The 20,943-nt window shown below is 49.5% G+C and overlaps 1 protein-coding gene across 1 annotated transcript; it reads left to right on the top strand.

Moving 5' to 3' along the window:
• Positions 1-1,701: 1,701 nt before the first annotated feature.
• FOXJ2 (forkhead box J2) lies at positions 1,702-20,572 on the top strand. The gene is made up of 11 exons (XM_022577491.3): positions 1,702-1,807; positions 7,764-8,110; positions 10,031-10,105; positions 10,924-10,992; positions 11,175-11,315; positions 11,786-11,984; positions 14,209-14,601; positions 15,018-15,119; positions 15,927-16,136; positions 16,693-16,791; positions 17,804-20,572. The coding sequence occupies exons 2-11, from the start codon at positions 7,778-7,780 to the stop codon at positions 17,890-17,892; spliced, it is 1,710 nt and encodes a 569-aa protein (XP_022433199.2). The 5' UTR covers positions 1,702-1,807; positions 7,764-7,777; the 3' UTR covers positions 17,893-20,572.
• Positions 20,573-20,943: the final 371 nt, after the last annotated feature.

Here is a 20,943-nt window from a genome sequence, read left to right as displayed (position 1 = left end):
CAGGAGCTCATCTTCGCTAACCAAGATTCCATAGAACGAGGGCCTTGCACAAATTTATAAAGCTAGATCTTCTGATGTTTAGTCCAGAGTTTTCTCCGTTGCACGCTCGTTTTTCCCTTTCTACACTCAGTCATTCCACAAGCATTTACTGAACTCCAGGATGATATCAAGGTAACAGACTAACTTCGGCCCAACCCCATACCCCTTTCAAAGCTATCCCAGGGGAAAAAGAAGCCCATCAAAGACATTCCTGAGAAAACCGATGTTCATCTGCGTATAGAAGACAATGAAAAAAGGTCAGTGTGGCAGAATTAGCGTTGAACTGAAATTGACAGTTCCTGCGGCGCGAAACAGGGACTCTCCCGACAGACAGCAGGAGGGTGTCATCTCGGGTGGGTGGCAAGCTGCACGGGGCCAAGTGGCGGAATGGCGGCCGGAGGGCAGCGAGCGCGGTGTGCGTCCCCGGGGCCGCGGGAGGCGCGCGGCGTGTCCCCAGGGAGCGCGGGGCCGGTGGCGCGGCTCCTCCGGCGCAGCTCATCCCCGGCGGCGCGGCCCGCGGCTCGGCTCCGCCCGCTCCTCCTTAACCCGCGCGGGGAGGCGGCGGCGGCGGCGGCGGCGGCGGCGGCGGCGGCGCCCGGCCGGGCGGGCGGGGGCGGGGGAGGAGCGCCGAGCGCGGCGCGGAGGCCGGGGAGGAGCCGGGGCCTGCAGCGGAGCAGAGCGGAGCCCGAGCCCCGGCCGAGTCTTGACACCGTCCGTCCGCCTCCTGGTTCCCCGGGAGCCCGGACTGGCCGGAGCCCGAGCGGTGGAGGCGCGGGGAGCGCCACGCGCCGGCGGGAGCGGACGGGACGGGACCAGAGAAGAGGCGCGGCCGCCGCCGCAGCAGTGACGGGCGTCGGGAGCCGCGGCCTCCCGGCCCCAGCTGCCCAGGCCAGCTCCGGGAGAGCGGGGAGTACGAGAACCCCACCCTCGGGGGCGCCCCAGGAGCGGAGGCGGGAGCGGGGACGGGAGCCACCTCTCCCCCGGCCGGAGAGATGACCCTTCGCGTTCGGGCGAGGGAAAGAAGAGACCTCTCTAGGGGACGAGTCTCTTCTTCCTAGAGGCGAGGAAGATCCCTGTGCCGGCCCGGGGATGGAGCTCCCGAAGTAGAGGGGTTGGTCCTTACCAAAGGCAGCAAGTGAGACCGCCCCGGCGAGCCTCCACTCCTCCAAACCCACTCTCCTCAGCTCTGGACTTTTGAGGCATAAAGGAAGGGGGATATGCCTATGGAGTAGACACCCTCCATCCCACCCACAGGGGAGAGGACTCCTTTTACACTCAGCGGCAGGGGACACTCCAGGGAGAGAAGAGGACTCAGCTCTCAGCCTTTCAGGAGAGGGGAAGAGCTCCCCCCAACTTCCTTGTACCTAGACGGTGGAACAGGGCAGAGCCCCTCCGCTCAGATCTCCAGCGGACAGAAAGAGCCCTCCACTCCCGACAGATTCAGTTTGGGGGGGAGGGGGACTCCCCCAAGGGGGAGGAGACAACTCCCGGTTGGGAGAGGCTCCTCCCCTCGTCCCCAGGGTCACCGGCCGAGTGTGGGGACTGTGCCACCTTCCCCAGGTGGGACCGCCTTCTCCTCCCCCTCCCCCTCCCCCCGCCCCTCCTCAGGGGACCCAGTTCCCCTCCCCAGCTTGGGAGGCTCAGCCAAGTACAGGAAGAGCCACTGAGGATGAGACTCTTCATCTGCCTCTGAAGAGGGGAGTCCCTCCAACCCCAAACTCCAGTACCGAGTGGTCCTGTCCCTCTGCTGGGGGAGACTTGGAGACAGGTCAGTGCTTTCTTTCTTTCATCTTCTCTCTGTCATCTTTAGGTACTAGTGGGTGTAGGGGGCTGAGATGGTGTGACTCTTGGGTTTCATTACTGGGGAAGGTAGAGTAACAACTCAGAACCTTCTGGGAAATGTGTTCTGAAGCTACTGGATTCAAGCCCTCATCTTGCTGCAGAGGCTCTGAGAAATGGGTTTCTTAGTGTTGGGGGACTAAAGGGATGGGATTCATCTGAGGTCCCTAGGGACGCGTATGTTTTCATGCTGAGGGCAACAGGATATCAGAAAACACTGTACCTTCAGCACTCCATCCACACAGTGTAATAATGATGGCAGGCCACGTCCCAGCCAGACTCCCGTGCCACTCTCCATCCTTGGGCCTTTTCATGCAGAGAGTGGGCTCCCACTAAAGTCGTGGTGGCATTTGGTGTCCTGGCCTTGTCTGGGGCTTGGTGTTACATTTCCTTACCTGTGACCCGAGGTCACTTAATGCCCACCAGAGCTGTTCTGTGCACCCCACTGGGATCACTGCTCCCTTGACAAGAAAACCAGCCTGTCTCCACTCACCCTGCCTCCAGCACCAAGAGGCCACGGGGAAAATGGGGATCCCATGTCCCGAGGCAAGAAAAAAGGGTGCAGGGGAATGCCAGCCCTGGGTTGAAGCTCTTCCCTAATGTTGGCCGGGTACCACTGCCCCAGTGCCCTACACCGCTCCTGTCTTGCTGACGGTTCCCCAGGAAAAAGCAGATCCTGGAGAGGAGGAGAGGAGGGTTGCTGCCCAGCCTCCTTCCAGCCTTGCATCAAAATCAGTTGACTGGGGCTTCCCTGGTGGCGCAGTGGTTGAGAGTCCACCTGCCGATGCAGGGGACACGGGTTCGTGCCTCGGTCCGGGAAGATCCCACGTGCCGCGGAGCGGCTGGGCCCGTGAGCCATGGCCGCTGAGCCTGCGCATCCGGAGCCTGTGCTCCGCAACGGGAGAGGCCACAACAGTGAGAGGCCCGCGTACCGCAAAAAAAAAAAAAAAAAAAAAAAAAAAGCAGTTGACTGCCAGGGAGATTTGAGCCCCCAAGGAGTTTCCTTTCAGAAAAGCACCTAATAGTCTCACCCTTTGCCTTCCTGTTTCTTGTTCAATTCTGGGTCTCTGGAACCTTGTATGTAAGTTTTCTTTCATAAGATAATAGCAGGAATCATCAAAGTCCAGACTGTCCAGAAAAGGCAAGAAAAAGGTGCCAGGAACTCCTTCTGGCTGAGCCTGGGCTATGGGTTTAGTAGTGCTCTGCCTTTCCATCTGGGATCCCTAGCTGGGTGCCTGCTTTCCTGCCTCACCTTTAGGAAGTACCTCGTCTCCTGTAAGGGGCATTAGACCCCACAGAGAGTCTAAGTGGGAGGCTTCATCTTATTTGGGTTTTGATGTTTCCTCCATTCTCTGTCTGGGCATTGGGTGGACTGAGTCTCTAAGTACATCCACTGGGTCCTGGAAGTTACCTGTTAGTCATGGTCAGTGAGACAGGGCTCTAATTCAGGTTTGTATGGCTGTGCTGTAGAATGATGCGCGTCTGTTTCTTACTTCAGGTGGATGTGGCTCTATCCACATCCGTGCAAGGTGTGGGGACAGGTACGTGTGTGCTTTTCAGACTAAGCCTCCAGTTACCTAAAACTGTGCATTTCTGGTAGGCCTCTAAGAGCAGGTGCCCCTGTGTAGGAACGTGGAGAGGGTGCTGGTGAGAATGCCCAGCTGGGAGGAAAGGCTTGGCCTGCGCTGTCCAGTGGGAGCCCTCATGAATGGCTGCATGAGAGTCATCCCACGCGGCAGGGCAGCGCAGTCTCAGGCTAGGACCGCTTCTTCTAGGACTGATAAGAGAGCTCCATTTCAGACGTTTCTGGCCTAAATAGCATGAGGATCCTTGGTTCTTAACTCTAGAACTCCCTCCCCCATTTTTTGAAAAGAGCCAGCTCTGTGGAACAGCAGACTGTTTCTCACAAAGTACTTTACCAGATGCTGGAATGCTACTTGTTGAATGGCTCAGAGCGAGCTGGACCACAACACCTGCAGGTGTCTCACTGCCACACAGTGTAACTGGCCCTGCTGGGACTGAGTTTCCCTAGTTCTCCTTGCCTCCGTGGAATCAGTTAGAAGCATATGGCTATTGAGTTGGAGTAACTATGACTTAGAGGGTGTTATTTTCCAGATCATGTTTTATGACTAGACCTAGTTCCCCCTGAAAAATAAGGGATGATATTCCCCCATTTCTTCATCCTGGGGAGTTTACTAGTCCTGGCATTGGTCAGTCCCGGGGCGACACTCCCCACAAAGGAAAAGTTTGAGATTCTGACATCCTGAAAACTATTGAGAACTCAGTGCGGGTGTAAACCACTGCAAGTTCGCTACTTCCAGGCTTACCTGTATGGTCTGTCCATTTTCTAATTTTCAATTTCTAATATTCTCCTTTTTTTCTCATTCAAAAATGGTAATTGCTATACTTACATAACACTAGTGCTTTAAAAATTTTAACTCAAGGTAATCCTCCCAACCACCCTATGTAGGTACGGTTATCACCTCTGTTTTCCAATGGAGAAACTACGACACAGAGAGGTTAAGTAACTTGCCTGAGGTTGCACAGCCAGTAGGTAGTGAAGCCAGGATTGAAACCCAGGCAGCCTGGCTGGTAATCGGTAATGTGGCAGACTTAGCCACTGCTCTATTAGTTTCTGCGTTATGTGCAGAGCAGGAAGTTATCATTCCTTAATGTCTGACCTTGGCACCATACAGAGAACAATTACTGACCTTTCAGAGAAAATGGGAAGAAAACTGTGCCTATTATTTTGGGTCTTATATGTCTCACCCAGGATCAGCCCCCGCCCCCCCCAACATAGAATGTCTTTCTGTTCTTCTCTGCCTTTCTCCCAATAGTGTGGTGTTCATTAGACGTTCCATGGATGTGATGGAGCCTGCCCTTTGGCTGCCTTTCCCAGTTTCTATGGGTATTTCCTTTCAGTCTTCCAGCTCGAAGAGAAGAATGTAGCCTGACTCAGGTTCTGCCCCAGCCCAGTGGCACGAGGCCCACCTGGAGAGAGAGGTCTGGGTAACTAGGTTGGTTGGACTGAGAAATGGAAGTACCTTTTGTGTGCCTTTCTAATAATAGCCCTGAACATTAGCCTGGTGCCATTATTTTGGGGAGTGTGGAATGTGTGGCAGCCACTGGCTCTTCAAGCTTCTTTCACGTCCCTCCAGGAATGAAGCTTGGACAGTGTTTATGACTGCATCCCTTTTACTGATAGGGGGAAACTGAGGCAGGAAGATTTCAGGGAGCAAGGGGCGGTTCGGGACCTTTCGTGAGTTAATGTCAAGGTTTGGAATAGAATCAAGGAACCTCATTCTCTGAGGTTCCACATACTGGGCTGCCCTTCAAGAATGGGGAAGTGATGGGGGTGAGGAAATGGGATGGGTTTAGGGAGAATGGTGCTGAAAGATCACAAGGATCTTTCGCTGAGTCTATGGGAAGATATTTTGAGTGCTGGGGCGGTATCTGGAGGGCTGGCTGGGAGGGTGCTGGAGAAAGGTTAAATTTAACCTCAGTGTCCTAACCTGGTACTGGGGAAGTGCTAGGGAAGGGCATAGAACAAGTAGCAAAAGGCCAAGGGTGCTTCGCTTTCCGGAATTCACGGTGATTGGCACTGCCAAATGGGTTCTGTAAACCACGTTGATTGTACTCTCGTGTCCCTCCCTGTCCAATGTCTGGAGAGTTTTAAATGAAATGTGCCCTGAAGGCTTCTGTGTACTTAAGGTGAGACTTCCCAAGGAGCTTTAGCAGGAGACAATAGGGAATAGGGTAAAACTTCCTTACAGACCCAGGAGGCCCCTGGTCATCGTGAACCCGCTCATCGCCATGGCACCGATCAGCTGGGATAACCCAGCTACAGGACCAGGTGGCTGCCCATCGCACCCTGCTTTACCCCAGAAGCTGTGCTGCTTTGACTTAGTAAAGCGCTAGGAGGTCTGAGGCTTCCTGGAATGCTTAAATGTCCCTATTAGTTTCCAAGTTTCCGTGGTTTTAGGGCAAGATGGTGGTGGTGGGATGGCAAGGAGAGTGGTGGGGAGAGGAGCTAAGGATAAAGGGGAAACCCCATGGTGGTGCTGTTTCTGAACAGGGCCTTTAAAGTTTTTTCTCCTGTCAAGCAATTCTTGGGTTGCAGTTGGGTCTCACGCTGCCCAAGCCCCCGAGGCGTTTCCTCGAGCCTTCGGGAGTGGGCGTGTTGCTGGCGAGGAGCGCAGGGCAGGGGACATGCGCGTGCTTGCAGAGACTGCGTGGGTGGGGAACTTGGGGAATTGGGAGATGAGTGAGAATGCTGACCCCTCGGAGAATGTCTCCGGGGAGAAGCGTCTCTAACTAGAAGAGGGAGCCAATAGCCTGAAAGATGTGTTGGAGGCGGAGACTGGGGTAGGCAGGCATATCTGCGATTGAGCTTCTAACTACAAAGTGTGTGGATGTGTGTGTAGTTGTATGTGACGCTGGTGCGTATTATCTGGGTGTGGATTTAGAGGTTATATACGGAATAGGTTTTCTGTCCAGGATTCTGAGGCATGTTAGCCTTGGACGCCTCGATGGACCCTCAGCAGGGGTCCGAGGAAGAAATCCTAGCTGGAATCTGGCCGGCTGTGCAGGCACGAGCCGGTCAGGCAGCAAGCGCTTGCGGGGTGGCTGGCATCGACCCCAGGGGAGAGCCAAATGGCTACCAAGTGGTTCCTGCCTGCCTTTCCAGATTCTGCGATACAGATCTCACCCACCGTTCTTCACCTTCCCCCACCGAGACGTCACTCTAGCTGCACCTCTCCGCCTGCAAGAGCGCCCAGGCTGCGTGGGTGGCAGCCGGGCGTGCAGACAGCAGGCGTGGGCGGGTTGGCAGCGTCAGGAGTTTGCATGGAGGTGCAGCGAGCGTGCGTGCCAGGCCGGGAAGGAAGGAGAGAGGAGGAGGGCGGGAGAAGGGGAGCTAGCCCTTAGCCCCAGAGTGGTTATTTTTAGCCCGGAGATCTGATTGTTACCGGTGAGCGCGCAGCTGGGTGTCTCCCTGGCTCAGTGCAGCAGGGCAGGCCGAGAGGTGGGAGGGCTTTGCCAATGACTTCTTCCTGGTGTCGGTGTCTGTGGGCGGGAGCTCGCCAGGGGAAGCTTTAAAGGTGCCAGGGCAGCTGTGCTCGGGCTCCGTTCGCTCTGTGTGTGACTTTGTGCCCTATGGGTAACGTTATAACGTGTATCTCATTGTGATCTCTGGTCGTGAGCCACTGTTGATGTGTCTGTCTTGCATCTGTGCTTGGCTGGTTGTCACATGTAACTTATGTTGGGAAGTATGTAATATGCCTCATGTGCACGCGTATGTGCGATAAAAAGGGTGAGCACTGGTATGGAACTGACGTGATACATCTTTAGAAGTGTTGGTGTGTGCTTCATTAGTGTATACTTGTGTTTACTCTGTTTTTCTTTGCACATTCACCCGTGCTATCTATCTGTGGATGTTGAATGTACATATAATAAGCATCACATAATTGGAGAATAGACTTTGGCTGATTTTACCTATTTATTTTATTTTATTTTTAAAATTTATTTCTACATAGTTTAAAAAAATTATGTTATAGGGCTTTAAGTGAGAAGAATTGAGGGAATAGCTCAGTTTGGTGGGCGGTTTGATCTCCTTTTTAGTCCTGTGCGAAGGGAGAGGCCTCTTGGCCGTGTTCCACGTGAAGGTGTAGAATAAGTACCAGTGTATCACCTGGTAGGTAGCTGGTGACATATCCCTTTGGGGGTTCTGGTAACACCTGGTCGAGGGCTATCCCAGGGGAGGAGTCTTCTACAGGAATTAGAGTGGGAAGAACCTCTCCTTCCCTTAAAGCCCTAGGATTTGTGTATTACTTGCCACCAGTAACCACAGGTAATATTTGTCTATTCTGTTTTCCTCTTCTCTACAGAACCCAGAAGTACCATGGCTTCTGACCTAGAGAGTAGCCTCACCTCCATAGACTGGCTCCCCCAGCTGACCCTCCGGGCTACCATTGAGAAGCTTGGGAGTGCCTCCCAGGCTGGGCCTCCAGGCGGCAGCCGCAAGTGTCCACCAGGCTCACCCACAGATCCTAACGCCACCCTGAGCAAAGATGAGGCAGCCGTCCACCAGGATGGCAAACCCCGATACAGCTACGCCACCCTCATCACCTATGCCATCAACTCCTCTCCAGCCAAGAAGATGACCCTCAGTGAGATTTACCGCTGGATCTGTGATAACTTCCCCTATTACAAGAATGCTGGCATTGGTTGGAAGGTGGGACGGCTTCTATACCCTGAGATGATTCTTAGCCTTGACAACCTTTTCCTCTACTTTTATTTCTTCCTATAACCTGTTCCAGTTCACTCTGAGCGTCTCAGAGATGTGTGAACTTAAAAATCTCAAATCTCCCATCCGTCACTTTTTTTCCAGAGTTGAACAACTTCCATAAGGTGTATCGGGGAAACGCCAGGGATCCCGAGCCACTAAGTATAGTTATGGGGGCAACAGGATGCTGACGCTTATCAGACCCTCTTACCCTCTGGTTCATTTCACAGATATTTATTGCCACTCTACTCTGTTGAAGTCACGTGCAAAGCGTGGCGTTGCTCCATCCTACCTAGAGGTAGCATCTCATCAGGTTTGCAGAGCTTCATTCCACATAGTCAGCATCTTTTGAAAAATTGTGTACGAAGAAAAAGAGTAATATAATTAGGTTCTTCCCCCACAGCTCATCCACCATGCAAGGAAGGAGAGGATAAGTTGTTTGGCTGGAGATAAAGGAAAAAGGGGCCTCCTCTTCCAAGCAAAGAGGGAAGACTGATATTCTCAGTCCTTTGGAGCAATCACTCACTTGCCAGTTGTTGAGTAGGAATGGGGATTTAATGTAGGTCTGTCACTCTGTAAATCACCGACTGACACACAGACCAGATGATGAGCTGGAGACTGTTGAAAGCATTTAGTGTTTCCTTTAGAAATATGTTCCTGCTAGCTGCCATAGCCTCCAACCACCTCATCCAAGACATGTAGCAACAATATTTCTTTCCTCCAAGTGTGACCATTCCATGGGCTGTTGAGAAGACAAAGGCAAAGTGTGCCTTGTTTCACTCATAATTTATATTTTGTTATCATTTACATCATCAGTTTTTGCTTTTTTTTTTTTCCCCCTTGGCCACACCACTCGACTTGTGTGATCTTAGTTCCCCGAGTAGGGATCAAACCCACGCCCTTGGCAGCGAAAGCTCGAGTCCTAACCACTGGACCGCAGGGGAATTACCACGTCATCAGCTTTAAAACACTGTTCTTTCACTACTGATAGAATGAATTAAGGAACTGGGCAGATGTGATTTTTTTTTTAATTGAAGTATAGTTGCTGTACAATATTATGTAAGTTATAGGTGTACAATATAGTGACTCCCAATTTTTAAAGGTTATACTCCGTTTATAGTTATTACGAAATATTGGCTGTATTTCCCATATTGGACCATATAGCCTTGCAGCTTATTTTATACACAATAGCTTGTACCTCTTACTCCCCTATTCCTATATTGCCCCTACTCCCCTCTCCCCACTAATAACCACTAGTTTGTCCTCTATATCTGTGAATTTGCTTCTTTGTTGTTTTATTCCCTAGTTTGTTGTATTTTTTCAGATTCCACATGTTAGCGATATCGTACAGTATTTGTCTTTCTCTGTCTGACTTATTCCACTAAGCATAATGCTCTCCAAGTCCATCCATGTTGCTGCAGATGCAAAGTTTCATTCTTTACTATGGCTGAGTAATATTCTGTTGTGTGTGTGTGCGTGTGTATGTGTGCACACACCCCACATCTTCTTTATCCATTCATCTATTGATGGACACTTAGGTTTGGGCAGACGTGATTTTGAGGCATTTATATGCCTGTTGTTAGTTGGGTGGAAAGATTGAAAAACTATATAATCAGCTTTCTAGAAGCACCTGATAGTCAAATTTACAGCCATTACCTCTCATCAATTTAATTGCTTCCTTTTTCTTATCTCATTGCTCTTGCTATCTGATACGTAATCTCCTCCATCAGTATAGTTAAGAGGTGCTCTGTTCACCCTGATACTGGAACTTTAGTGTGTGTTATATCCCTTTGTGTCCCTCTGTGCACTACTGGACAATTTTGTGCTTTGCACGATGCTCAAATCTAACTTGCTTCTCTGCTTCCCCAGAATTCAATTCGGCACAACCTTTCTCTCAACAAGTGTTTCCGGAAGGTGCCCAGACCTCGGGATGATCCTGGGAAGGTGAGATTCTGCTGTAAGCGGTGAAGGGAGGGGAGGAAGGAGCGAGAAGTAGTTGACAGCTTAGAGTCCTGTGGCTGTTTTAATTACCCAGAAGAGGAAATCATGTTAATTAGAGAAGCAGCTTTATTTTTTTCCTCAAAGGAAGAGCTTGGTTATCAAGCTGGTGGGTCCCCATGAGAGTGAATGACTAAGGAAGACTGAAATTTTTTTTAAATAGAAATATTTATTTAAAAAATGGACCTTGATGCCCCCTTTTTTGTGCATGGTGCTCTTTCTAGATGTAAAAGGTGGGCTTAATAACCTTTGTAGGAGTTTTTCTGTATAAAAATCCCATGATTTTACCTTCAAAAGGGAGAAGGGATAGATCATCCTCTTTGTTTGACAGCTGTGGATGCTGAAGTCCAAGAGAGTTTTGCCTCAGATCATGTGGAAGGGAAGGGTTGGTCTGGACATTTCCAGCTCTTTGAACTAGATGCTGTGTTCTGTCCCTCTAGAATGATCGAGGCCTCAGTGAGCTGTTAGGACAAATTTAGTCCTCAAAAATAGCTGGTACCCTCAGGATTACAGTCCTGTGAATTTACAGTTATTTTTCTTTTCTTTCTTTTTTTAAGGTTCCAGATAGATGATCTTCTTTAATGTTAATGTTATTTATTTATTTTTTAAAATTGAAGTATAGTTGAATTTCAGTCCAGTTATATTTTAAAAAATATAACTCTTATTTTATGTGAAAATCTCTTCAAATGTCTACTTTTCCAAAGGTGGGAATTTCCGTATATAATGATTTTTTTTTTCTTTATGGGGATGGGTTCTTCTTCTAGGGCTCTTATTGGACAATCGATACCTGCCCTGACATCTCCCGAAAGAGAAGACACCCTCCCGATGATGATGTAAGTCTCCACCTCAATGAGATGCCATTTATGAGCCAGCTGCTCCTTCCACATCTTTGTCTGCTTTTTCAGTCATTTCCTAAATTTGGGGCCAAGGTCAAATACCAGCAGGTGTGGAACCATTGGTCTTGGGAGGATGTTTAGCATCTGCTTATAGATTTCTCTTCTTTCACAACCCTCAGCTATCCCAGGACTCACCAGAACAGGAGGCAAGCAAGAGCCCACGGGGAGGCGTTCCAGGGAGTGGAGAAGCCTCACTGCCTCCCGAGGGGAATCCTCAGATGCCACTTCAGAGCCCCACATCTATCGCCAGCTACAGCCAGGTAGGAGGTGGAGGTGGCAGGGGATATAGGGATGGATGGATGGATGGATGGATGGATGGTTGAATAGATTCATATATCTGTTGGTTCAAAATTATGTGTTGAGTATCTGTGCTATGGTAGGCAGATAAATTGGGAAAGAAGGAGAAAGGGAAAGAGGGAAGCTGAGAGAGAGATGGAGAGAGAGAGACGACAAAGTTTTAAGAAAGATCAGAAAACAAGTGGTGAGAAGACAAGAAAGAGAGCCAAAAAGGTTATGAGAAAGGAAAGATGACTATGGATGTAGCACAGGAAAAGGGCGAGAAGCTACAGCAAGATAGGAACGAATGAGAAGAGAAGGAGAAAATGATGCTCATTCATTGAAAAGGTGGGAGAGGATGAAGAGGACAGGCAGAGAGCTTGGTGTCCACTAAGGGGTTGTATTGGTCCCTCACGTAGGACATGTATCGAGTCTTTCTTACCTCTTTCTGCAGGGCACAGGGTCTGTGGATGGCGGAGCAGTGGCAGCAGGGGCTCCAGGCCGAGAGAGCACCGAGGGTCCCCCTCCCCTGTACAACACCAACCATGACTTCAAATTCTCCTACTCAGAGATCAATTTTCAGGATCTAAGCTGGTCCTTCCGCAACCTCTACAAATCCATGCTGGAGAAGTCCTCTTCCTCCTCTCAGCATGGTGAGTCTGGAGTGGGGAGGGGAGCAGAGACGTCCTTGGGTTTTTGAACAGATGGGGACATTCTCTTCTTTCCCTCTTTTTCTTACTTGTAACACAAGGAGAGGTTGACCACTGGTCAGGGAAAGCATGTCATGAGCCACAACTGCGTGGAGTCAGAGCTCTTCTGGCTTAGTTCTGAAGGACAGCTGTTTCAAGAGGCGAGCTGGGTCATTAGTTTCAGTAAGTGAGTTGGAGGAATCCCCCATCTATTCGAACTAAGGGCCATGATTTTATGGCTGCCAGCAAGTCATTCTGAGGATGGCCACTAGGGGACAGCAGTAGTTTCCTTTTCCTAAGAATCCCTGCGTTTCACTGTGAGAACAATTTAATTTTATTTTTTAACGTATTTATGTTAATTTTTATTAGGAACAATTTCAAACAGATGCAAAAATAGAGAAAATAGTATAATAAACCCTCATATTTTCATTGCCCAACTTTACCAGTTACCGATATGTTAAGCTTGTTTTGTTTACCACCCAGCTTTTCTTTTAAATGGAGGAATTTAATGCACATCATTCTACTTGCAAATACTGGTTCAGTATGCATCCTTAATGATGAAGACTTTTCTTTTAGTTATGCATTGCCATGATGACTCCTAACACAGTAAATAATGCTTCCTTAATATCAGTTTATATCTCATCCATACTCAAATTTCCCAAATTACCATATGAGAATGATTTGAAGCTGTTATTGGGAGACTTTTTTTTTTTTTTTTTTTGCGGTACGCGGGCCTCTCACTGTTGTGGCCTTTCCAGTTGTGGAGCACAGGCTCCGGACGCGCAGGCTCAGCGGCCATGGCTCACGGGCCCAGCCGCTCCGCGGCATGTGGGATCTTCCCGGACCGGGGCGCGAACCCGTGTCCCCTGCATCGGCAGGCGGACTCTCAACCACTGTGCCACCAGGGAAGCCCCTATTGGGAGACTTTTTGAGAGATTGTCTTGTTCAGTGCTCTGTGATTCCTGTTTCTTAAATTTTTACTTTTTATTTTATTTTTACTTTTTATTTTTTTGCCACACCACATCGCTTGCGGGATCTTAATTCCCCGACCGGGGTTTGAACCCACGCCCCCTGCAGTGGAAGCGCGGAGTCCTAACCGTTGGACCACCAGGGAATTCCCCTAAATTTTTAAAAAGAATTTAGAGGTAGGGATGAAGTCAGGACTTTAGGTGAATCATGAGATCTTGTTCTGTCCAGTGGCCTTGGATAGGCGGTCGGAGATTAATGGAATGATAAAAAGTGTTTAGGGGCTTCCCTGGTGGCGCAGTGGTTGAGAGTCCACCTGCCAATGCAGGGGACACGGGTTGGTGCCCCGGTCCGGGAGGATCCCACATGCCGCGGAGCGGCTGGGCCCGTGAGCCATGGCCACTGAGCCTGCGCATCCGGAGCCTGTGCTCCGCAACGGGAGAGGCCACAACAGTGAGAGGCCCGCGTACCGCAAAAAAAAAAAAAAAAAAAAAAAAGTGGTTAGGAGTCACTTTGGCGAAAATTGTCTTAATTGTCATTTATTGTCTTTTATATCCCAGGGGATTCCTATCTAGAGTTGTGTTGCTAGATTTCAGCATTTGCTTGAGAAATGAGTCCAACTCAGGTGATTTGGTTGACTGGAAGCAGGGAGCTTGGAGGGCTCCCAGAAACAAAGGGAAAAAATTAGATGGAGCGAGGACAGCAGACAGTTCACTCAAGTTTAATCACGGCTGAAGGCTGAAAGCCCGGGTCTCCATCTCAAGCTCTTCCCTGCCCCATCTGTTTGAGAAATTCATCCGTCCCCACTCTACTGCGTACCCAGACTCCGTTTTTCGTAGTGACTGCAAGAGGCAGAAGCGTGTAGGACAATAAGGAAAAGGAGAGAACAGAGGCCCATGGCTTTGTTTTATTTATAATTTGCTTTTGGAACTTTACCTGATGTCCGATGTCTTTTGAAACTGTGATTCCAGGACTACATCCCAGATCCTTGAAAAATAGCATGAAAAGGTGCATGCTGACCTTTTGGCTAAAATTTCAGCGGTTGTCGGTGCTGTCGAGGGCCTCCGTCTGTCGGTTATCCCTGCCGGGGCGGGGGAGGAAGGGGGCCCAGGGGACCCTGCTGTCCCAGAACGTCCCGTCTCCAGCCAGTGGACGTCCTGAGCGATGCGTTGCCCCGCTCACGTACCCCCTTCCCCCCCCCCGCCCCCGCCCCTCCCCGCAGGCTTTTCGTCTCTCCTGGGGGACCTGCCGCCCTCTAACAACTACTACATGTACCAGCAGCCGCCGCCGCCGCCGCCGCCTCCGCCGCCGCCTCCGCAGCCGCAGCCGCCGCCGCAGCCGCAGCAGGCACCCGCCCAGGGCCCCTCCAATGTGGGCGGTGCGCCCCCCCTGCACACCCCAAGCCCAGATGGTTGTGCCCCACCGGGGGGGAAGCAAGCGGGGGCCGAGGGCTACGGGCCGCCCCCTGTGATGGCCATGCACCCACCCCCGCTGCAGCACGGCGGCTACCACCCTCATCAGCACCATCCCCCCACCCACCCTGCCCAGCCGCCGCCGCCGCCGCCGCCGCCGCCACAGGCGCAAGGCCAGGCTCCCATCAACAGCACTGGCTTTGGTGAGTAGGGAGGGTGCAGGGAGACCCTAGAGGACTGCGGGTTGAGCCCCCTGTTCTGGCTCTGGCAGGAGGTGCGGCTGGCTAGGAAGTTTAACAGCGGGTCTTGTAGCCTCTCTCCCATGAGAGCTCGTCTGGGCCACAGGGGTTGCTGCTTAGAGCTCTGTATTAGAGAATTCTTGGATAAATTGGGATGGTTCTCCATATTCTTTTGCCCATGAGCTTGGCTGTCTGTAATTAAAGCATCGATAGCTTTGTTTGTCCTAAATCTCCAGGGAGGGAGAGTCCAAAATTATCTCGGTCATGCGGCTGCTAACCTACGGAGACGCAAGAATCTTGCATTCAGTAGTCAGTCTGCTGTCAGTTGGCGGCTCTCTTACCCCTCACTCTGTCTCATTACCACGCCCCCCTCTTTACAGCCTTTCCTCCTGACTGGTGCTCCAATATTGATTCCTTAAAGGAAAGCTTCAAGATGGTGAACCGGCTCAACTGGTCCAGCATTGAGCAGTCACAGTTCTCAGGTTAGTGATCGAAGGATGGTGCCTGGAGGGAAGAGGGATATAGCGGAAGTGGAAAAACCCAATGGAAACCAGAACCAGGAGGGGATGGTTAAGTGAAGCTTGAGGATGGAGGATTTCATGTTACACAAGGTGGATAATATTGATGCTCTCTTCAAGTTAGTTTTAATTAATTTCTGCCTTAATGCAAAATATGACGGTGGTTTATTCCACTGAGTTTTATCTTCAGGAGAACAAGACTCTCAGGAATTCATCACCCTGGACCACTATTTTGTAGTTTTGTCACCATTTACTGACCCTGTGACCACGGCTAATTCACTCAGTCACTTTGAAACTTATTCATCAGAAAGATGGAAATTATAATAAGAATTTACTAAGGAACCAAATGTAAAATAGGTAGCTAGTGGGAAGCAGCCACATAGCACGGGGAGATCAGCTCGGTGCTCTGTGACGACCTAGAGGGGTGGGATAGGGAGGGTGGGAGGGAGACGCAAGAGGGAGGGGATATGGGGATATATGTATACATACAGCTGATTCACTTTTTTATAAAGCAGAAACTAACACAACATTGTAAAGCAATTATACTCCAACAAAGATGTTAAAAAAAATTAAAAAAAAGAAAAGAATTTAGTAAGGAAGAAATGGAATGAGAGTTTGAAAATGTAGGACTCTAGCGGATGTCAATTTTTGGTAGCGCATGTAACCAGCAGTGTTGGTTGGCCGTGTAGTCGGAGCAGTGAGTCGGGTATAGAGCCGCTGGGGGCACTGGGGCGTCTGCAAGGCTAGCCTTTCTTGCTGCTCTGTTTGCAGAGCTGATGGAGAGTCTGCGGCAGGCAGAGCAGAAGAACTGGAGCCTGGACCAGCATCACATTGCCAATCTGTGTGACTCCCTCAACCACTTCCTCACTCAGACTGGTCACGTGCCCCCCCAGGGGGGCTCCCACCGGCCACCCGCCCCCGCCCGCATCGCTGATTCCTGTGCCCTCACTAGTGGCAAGCAGGAGCCAGCCATGAACCAAGGTACCGCACAAAGCAAGCTGCCAAGGAGGTGGAGACTGGATGATGAAAAGGAAGGGGGACGGGAAGGGCAGAAGAGAACTGAGAAACATCAGCTTATGAGCAGTGATCCAAATGCCAAAGAAATAGACCGTATGATTCCTTTTAGATCTTGATCTGGGAGGTCAGGGTTACTGAAGAAAAGGGAAGAGAAAGTCCCTGTTCCAAATTTGTGTCTCAGTAACCCTTCCCTGGATCGTAATTAGGTGGAGTTGTGATTCTCTACAGTTATATGGTCTTCAAACTGGTGAAGTAAGAGTCAATGATCACGGTTCTATATTTGTCATCCTTCTGATAGCTGTGATATTGAACTCCACTAGTATCGGGTCCCTTTGTGCCCTAAGTGGTGAGGACTGATAGCTTCTGCAGAAAGCCTTGATGCCCACAGGAGCTACAGAACAGAGCAGGGAAGGGAGAAGAGATGAAGGGGAGGAAGAGTACTTTTTTCTCCCTCTCTGTCTGACTCTGCTTCCTTGAATACGATGGTCCCACTCACTTAACTCTTGTCTTGCTTTGGCAGTGAACTCTTATGTGCACCCTCAAGCCCCCCACCTCTACCCGGGTCCATCACCAATGTACCCACTTGCCACCCAGGACTCAGCAGGATACAATCGCCCAGGTAAGAGCCAGGAAGCCTGTTTCACCACCAGCGAGTCGTTTGGCTTTCCTATGGCTCCGAACCTGCATTCTTGGCTCTTTTGCCTGCACCTGCTGGGAGGGGGTGAGCCTTCCTGATTCTCAAGGCTGGAGGGTGGTCCACCTGCTGGGGAGGTGTATGTCATGGGAGACTAAAGAAGACCGACTTACTTTAAAATGAGCTCGTGCCTGCAGTGATGAAAGGAAGTAGAAGCATGGCTATAAACAAAAGATAGACGTGTAGAACATTTACGCCTGGCTTCGGAATCTAAGTGGGAGGTACACTCAGACAAATGACATGAACATGTTATGCAAATGTACCTGCTTTGTGCCCACATCTGCCTTCTTGTCTTCCTGACCTCTAGTATCAGGGTTCTGGGATTGAACTACCTCTGATGGTGAGAGTAGGTGGGGAGACCCTAAATTGCCATAAATACTACAGAACGAACAGATCCTTCACCTTTAAATGCATTTGAGAAAAATCACTATTATCATGCTGCCTAACCACAGTGTTTTCAATTTTGGAGGTGATGTTCATCTCTTTGTCCAAGTATTCCTTTTCCGTGTGATTTACATACAAATTTCTGTATTGCTATTTCATGTAATAGTATATTCTGTATGTTTTTTTGTCATTATTATGTAGTCTTCCTAAGTATAATTTTTTTTCTTTTTTTTTTTGGCCACGCATCGTGGCTTGCGGGCCCTTGGCAGTGAAAGCGCAGAGCCCTAACCACTGGACCGCCAGGGGAGTCCCCATGAATATAATTTTTAATGGCTGCATACCGTGACATTGCCATGTGGCCTAATTTACTCTGAGTCTTTCCTGAGATCTCACTGAAGTGGTGGCCGGAAACAAAAATAACTCTGGGCTGATAAGGACCATAGTTTCCCCAGACCTTCCCCACGGTGGTGTTTGGGGTTGACCACCATCCGTCAAGATGGATAGAACGGCTTCCCATCCACTCTCCTTTTAATCTCCTTCTCTCTTCCCACAGCACACCACATGGTCCCTCGGCCGCCAGTTCCACCTCCTGGGGCCAATGAGGAGATCCCCGATGACTTCGACTGGGACTTGATTACCTAGTGCATCTGAGAGCCTGGCCATCAGCCCAGGGCTGGGTGGTGAAGTCTGGCAGTGGGGAAAGCACAGTCCCAGCCCACCCCTTCCGCCCTTGCCTGTATATAGATATATATCCTCTTTTTTTTTTTTTCTTTCTCTGCCAGAGAAGCCACCGCAAGATGCTGCCGAAGATAACCCCCTCTTTTCTGCCTCATTCTTCCTCTTCCTTCTTGTTTTTTTCCTAATTCTTTTATTATTATTCTTATTATATTATTATTCTTATTATTGGTTATATGCTGTCTCCAGTCTCCTGTCCCTCCACCATGGACCACGTCCACCTCTTGCTAATTTAAAATCATCTGGCTGGAAGGTGAGGCCATGAGAGCCGCAGAGAAGGGTCTCAAACTTTGATTTCCTTTTCGTTTTGGGAAAGTCAGCGCTAGTCCCACCTTTCAGCCCCACGTTGTTTTCTGTGGATATCCGTTGGATCCAGGACTGGAGAAGCCACGTTATCAAGTAGAAGGGATCTAAAACACTGCTTGGCAACCATGAATTTGCAGGTTTTACTCAATGGTGCTAATTTTGTCCTCTGAGCTCTTCCTTGTCCCTTTATCTCTCCAATCCTACTTCTGCTGACCCTCATTCCCCATCAAGGGTGAGCGTGATGGTGGTGGCAATAAAATCCTAGTGGAATAGGAGATCTGGGTTGGGTCGGGTAGAATATCATAGAGGGGTGATGGAATATAAAACAGTCAGAAATTGCGTCTGTGCTACTCTGTCAGATAAACTGCCATTGGCTTATTCCTGGCCTGTTCTCTGTAGGAGATAGAGTCGGGCTTAGCCAGAACTCTGCTTCTCTGGTGGAAATGAGGACAACTCTTCAGCATAAGGTTCAGCTTTTTGGAGATGGTTTCAGTTGAACCATTCTGACTTCTTAAACATCATTTTCTCTGGAAATCAACTGTGGCTTTTATTTGCATTTACCAATTATCCTTTCACCCCCTTATCTCATTCAGCAAATATTATTTTGTCCTCCTTTAGTTGTCTACTCATCTCTTCCACCTATGGTATTTTCTTCCCCCATTTTCTGGCATTCTCAAGAAAGGAGAGTAACCCATAACTCCTTGTAGTCTCACCACAGCCTAGGGCAAGACGGGAATCTCTTTCCCACCCATCATAGCAGAACCAAACCTACGGTACTGGTGGCAGGAGGGTGCGGGGAGGAGAGGGGAGCTGGCATAGACATGGGTGGAGAATATTTCAGTTATTTAACAATGTAGGCAAATGCTTCTCTTGGAATCCAGATCGTTGGGGCTGAGGCTTTTGCAATCAGGCTTTTGAGGGGTGAAGGGAAATTGGTAGAGGGGAATAAGTAACCTAAAGCAAAGAGTTCCATGAGGGCCAAGGGAGACCGCCCCCGCCCAGAGAAAGGTACAGGGATAACTTAACCTCCTTTAACAAGGAGTGGCCATGATGTATTGCTGCAGAGTACTTAGTGTATATTCGATATTAGTCATTGAATCTTAGTCATGAGAGGGAAGAACAATTTTACTTCCGTTTTTATTTTGCTGAATGTTTACTTTCTCAAAGCTGCAGGACAAAATGTACCGAATGGACAAGGCCATTCTCTCTGTGATTTCTGCTTTGTGCTCATATTCTTTTATTTACCCATGCTTTCTGCTCTCCTGCTTGTCCCCCTCATCCGCCCCTTCCTTTCTTTGTAAGGGATGCTATATGAGTTTGTTGAAGACGTCCAGTGAGGCTGAAGTCAGGGAGCAAGAAAGGGCAGTTAACTAAACAGCACTTTATTTCTTTGAAGTTCTTTGTAAGAAGTAGGGGTGTGAGTGGTGTGAATCCCCCATGGTGTCGGAGGGCAGTTAGTGGGGTTGAAGTATGCCGTAAGATTTCCCCTTGGGGAAGGGAGAATTTCTCTTGAGGGTGGTGACACGCCTTTGCCCAGTGTCCTTATCTGAGGCGTGTCTTCCTTACCCTTCCAGTCAAGGTGCCTCCTACATACAACGTCCCATCTGTTCTCCTTAAGATTCCCCCTTGACAAATCATCACTCTTTTCTAAACCCCTTTTCTACCCAGATCCATATAGGATTTGCAAGGGTAGACTAAATCAGACATGTAAATGTCTCTTGTTTATATTTCATCTGTGTCTTCTGAAAACGAGGGTCATTAAGAACTCTGGCAGGCAGCCGGAGTAACTGAAGTCTGGGGCTAGGGCTGGAGATTGGCCGTCAGGCCTTCTGGGATTTTAGCTCCTCTCCACTAAACCCAGCCTTGCTAAATGGCACAGGACAAACCTGACCCTCTTTGGGCCTCGGTTTCCCCTACCCTCCATGAAATGGAAAGAATCCTACTTTGTCTTGTTGGTCCAGCATTGCTGGCCGTGAAAGTTTTGTCATTGTTGTTGTCTTGGGTGATGTGTGCAAAACTGCAGGAGCTCACTGCCTAAAAGAGGAAGTAAGGGAGAAAGTGGAGGAGAGGGATGGAAGGAGCAATTCGTTGGTATTGATCCGCCCATCCCTGCCTTTCTCTCTTCAACCCCCACGTTTCTGGTTTGGTGAGTCCTTCATACCACCCATGATGCTTTGCATTGGTGCAGGCTGGGGCGGGGGGTGTATGGTCTCACAAGTTGTTGTTGTTTGCATGCTTTCTTAATAAAAAAAAAAAAAGAATGTTTATGGTTTTATCTTCCTGGCGCTGGTCTTAAATTTGTTTTTGCCAGGGTAGGAAAAGAGAAATGTGAAAGCATTTGTCTTCTACTGCCCCTCCTCACCACCCCTCACTGGGTTTGATTAGTTGACCCTGACATTCTTGGTAAGATTGATGGGAAAAAAGAATTAAAAGCATGCCTTTAACATTCTTTTTTTCAAATGCTATTAAATATAGCGAAATATTGTTGGGAGAGGCAGTCCCCCCTTGCAGCTTGATGTGTGGGCTAAGCCATCTTGCTTGCCTTCTGGGATATTTTAAAGATTAAAGATACTACAATTTGAGGAAGACTTGGGTCCCCCTCTGGGACTTCCAGTGAACACTTACAGGTACTCGCCAGAGGTTTTCATTGGA

This window comes from Delphinapterus leucas, chromosome 11 (genome assembly GCF_059928025.1).
Source record: "Delphinapterus leucas isolate spDelLeu-1000000601 "Yukka" chromosome 11, BTC_Dleu_Yukka2, whole genome shotgun sequence".
NCBI classification, from domain to species: Eukaryota; Metazoa; Chordata; class Mammalia; order Artiodactyla; family Monodontidae; genus Delphinapterus; species Delphinapterus leucas.
The sequence above is the reverse complement of the archived record's forward strand: the minus strand, read 5'-3'. Positions and strand labels throughout refer to the sequence as shown.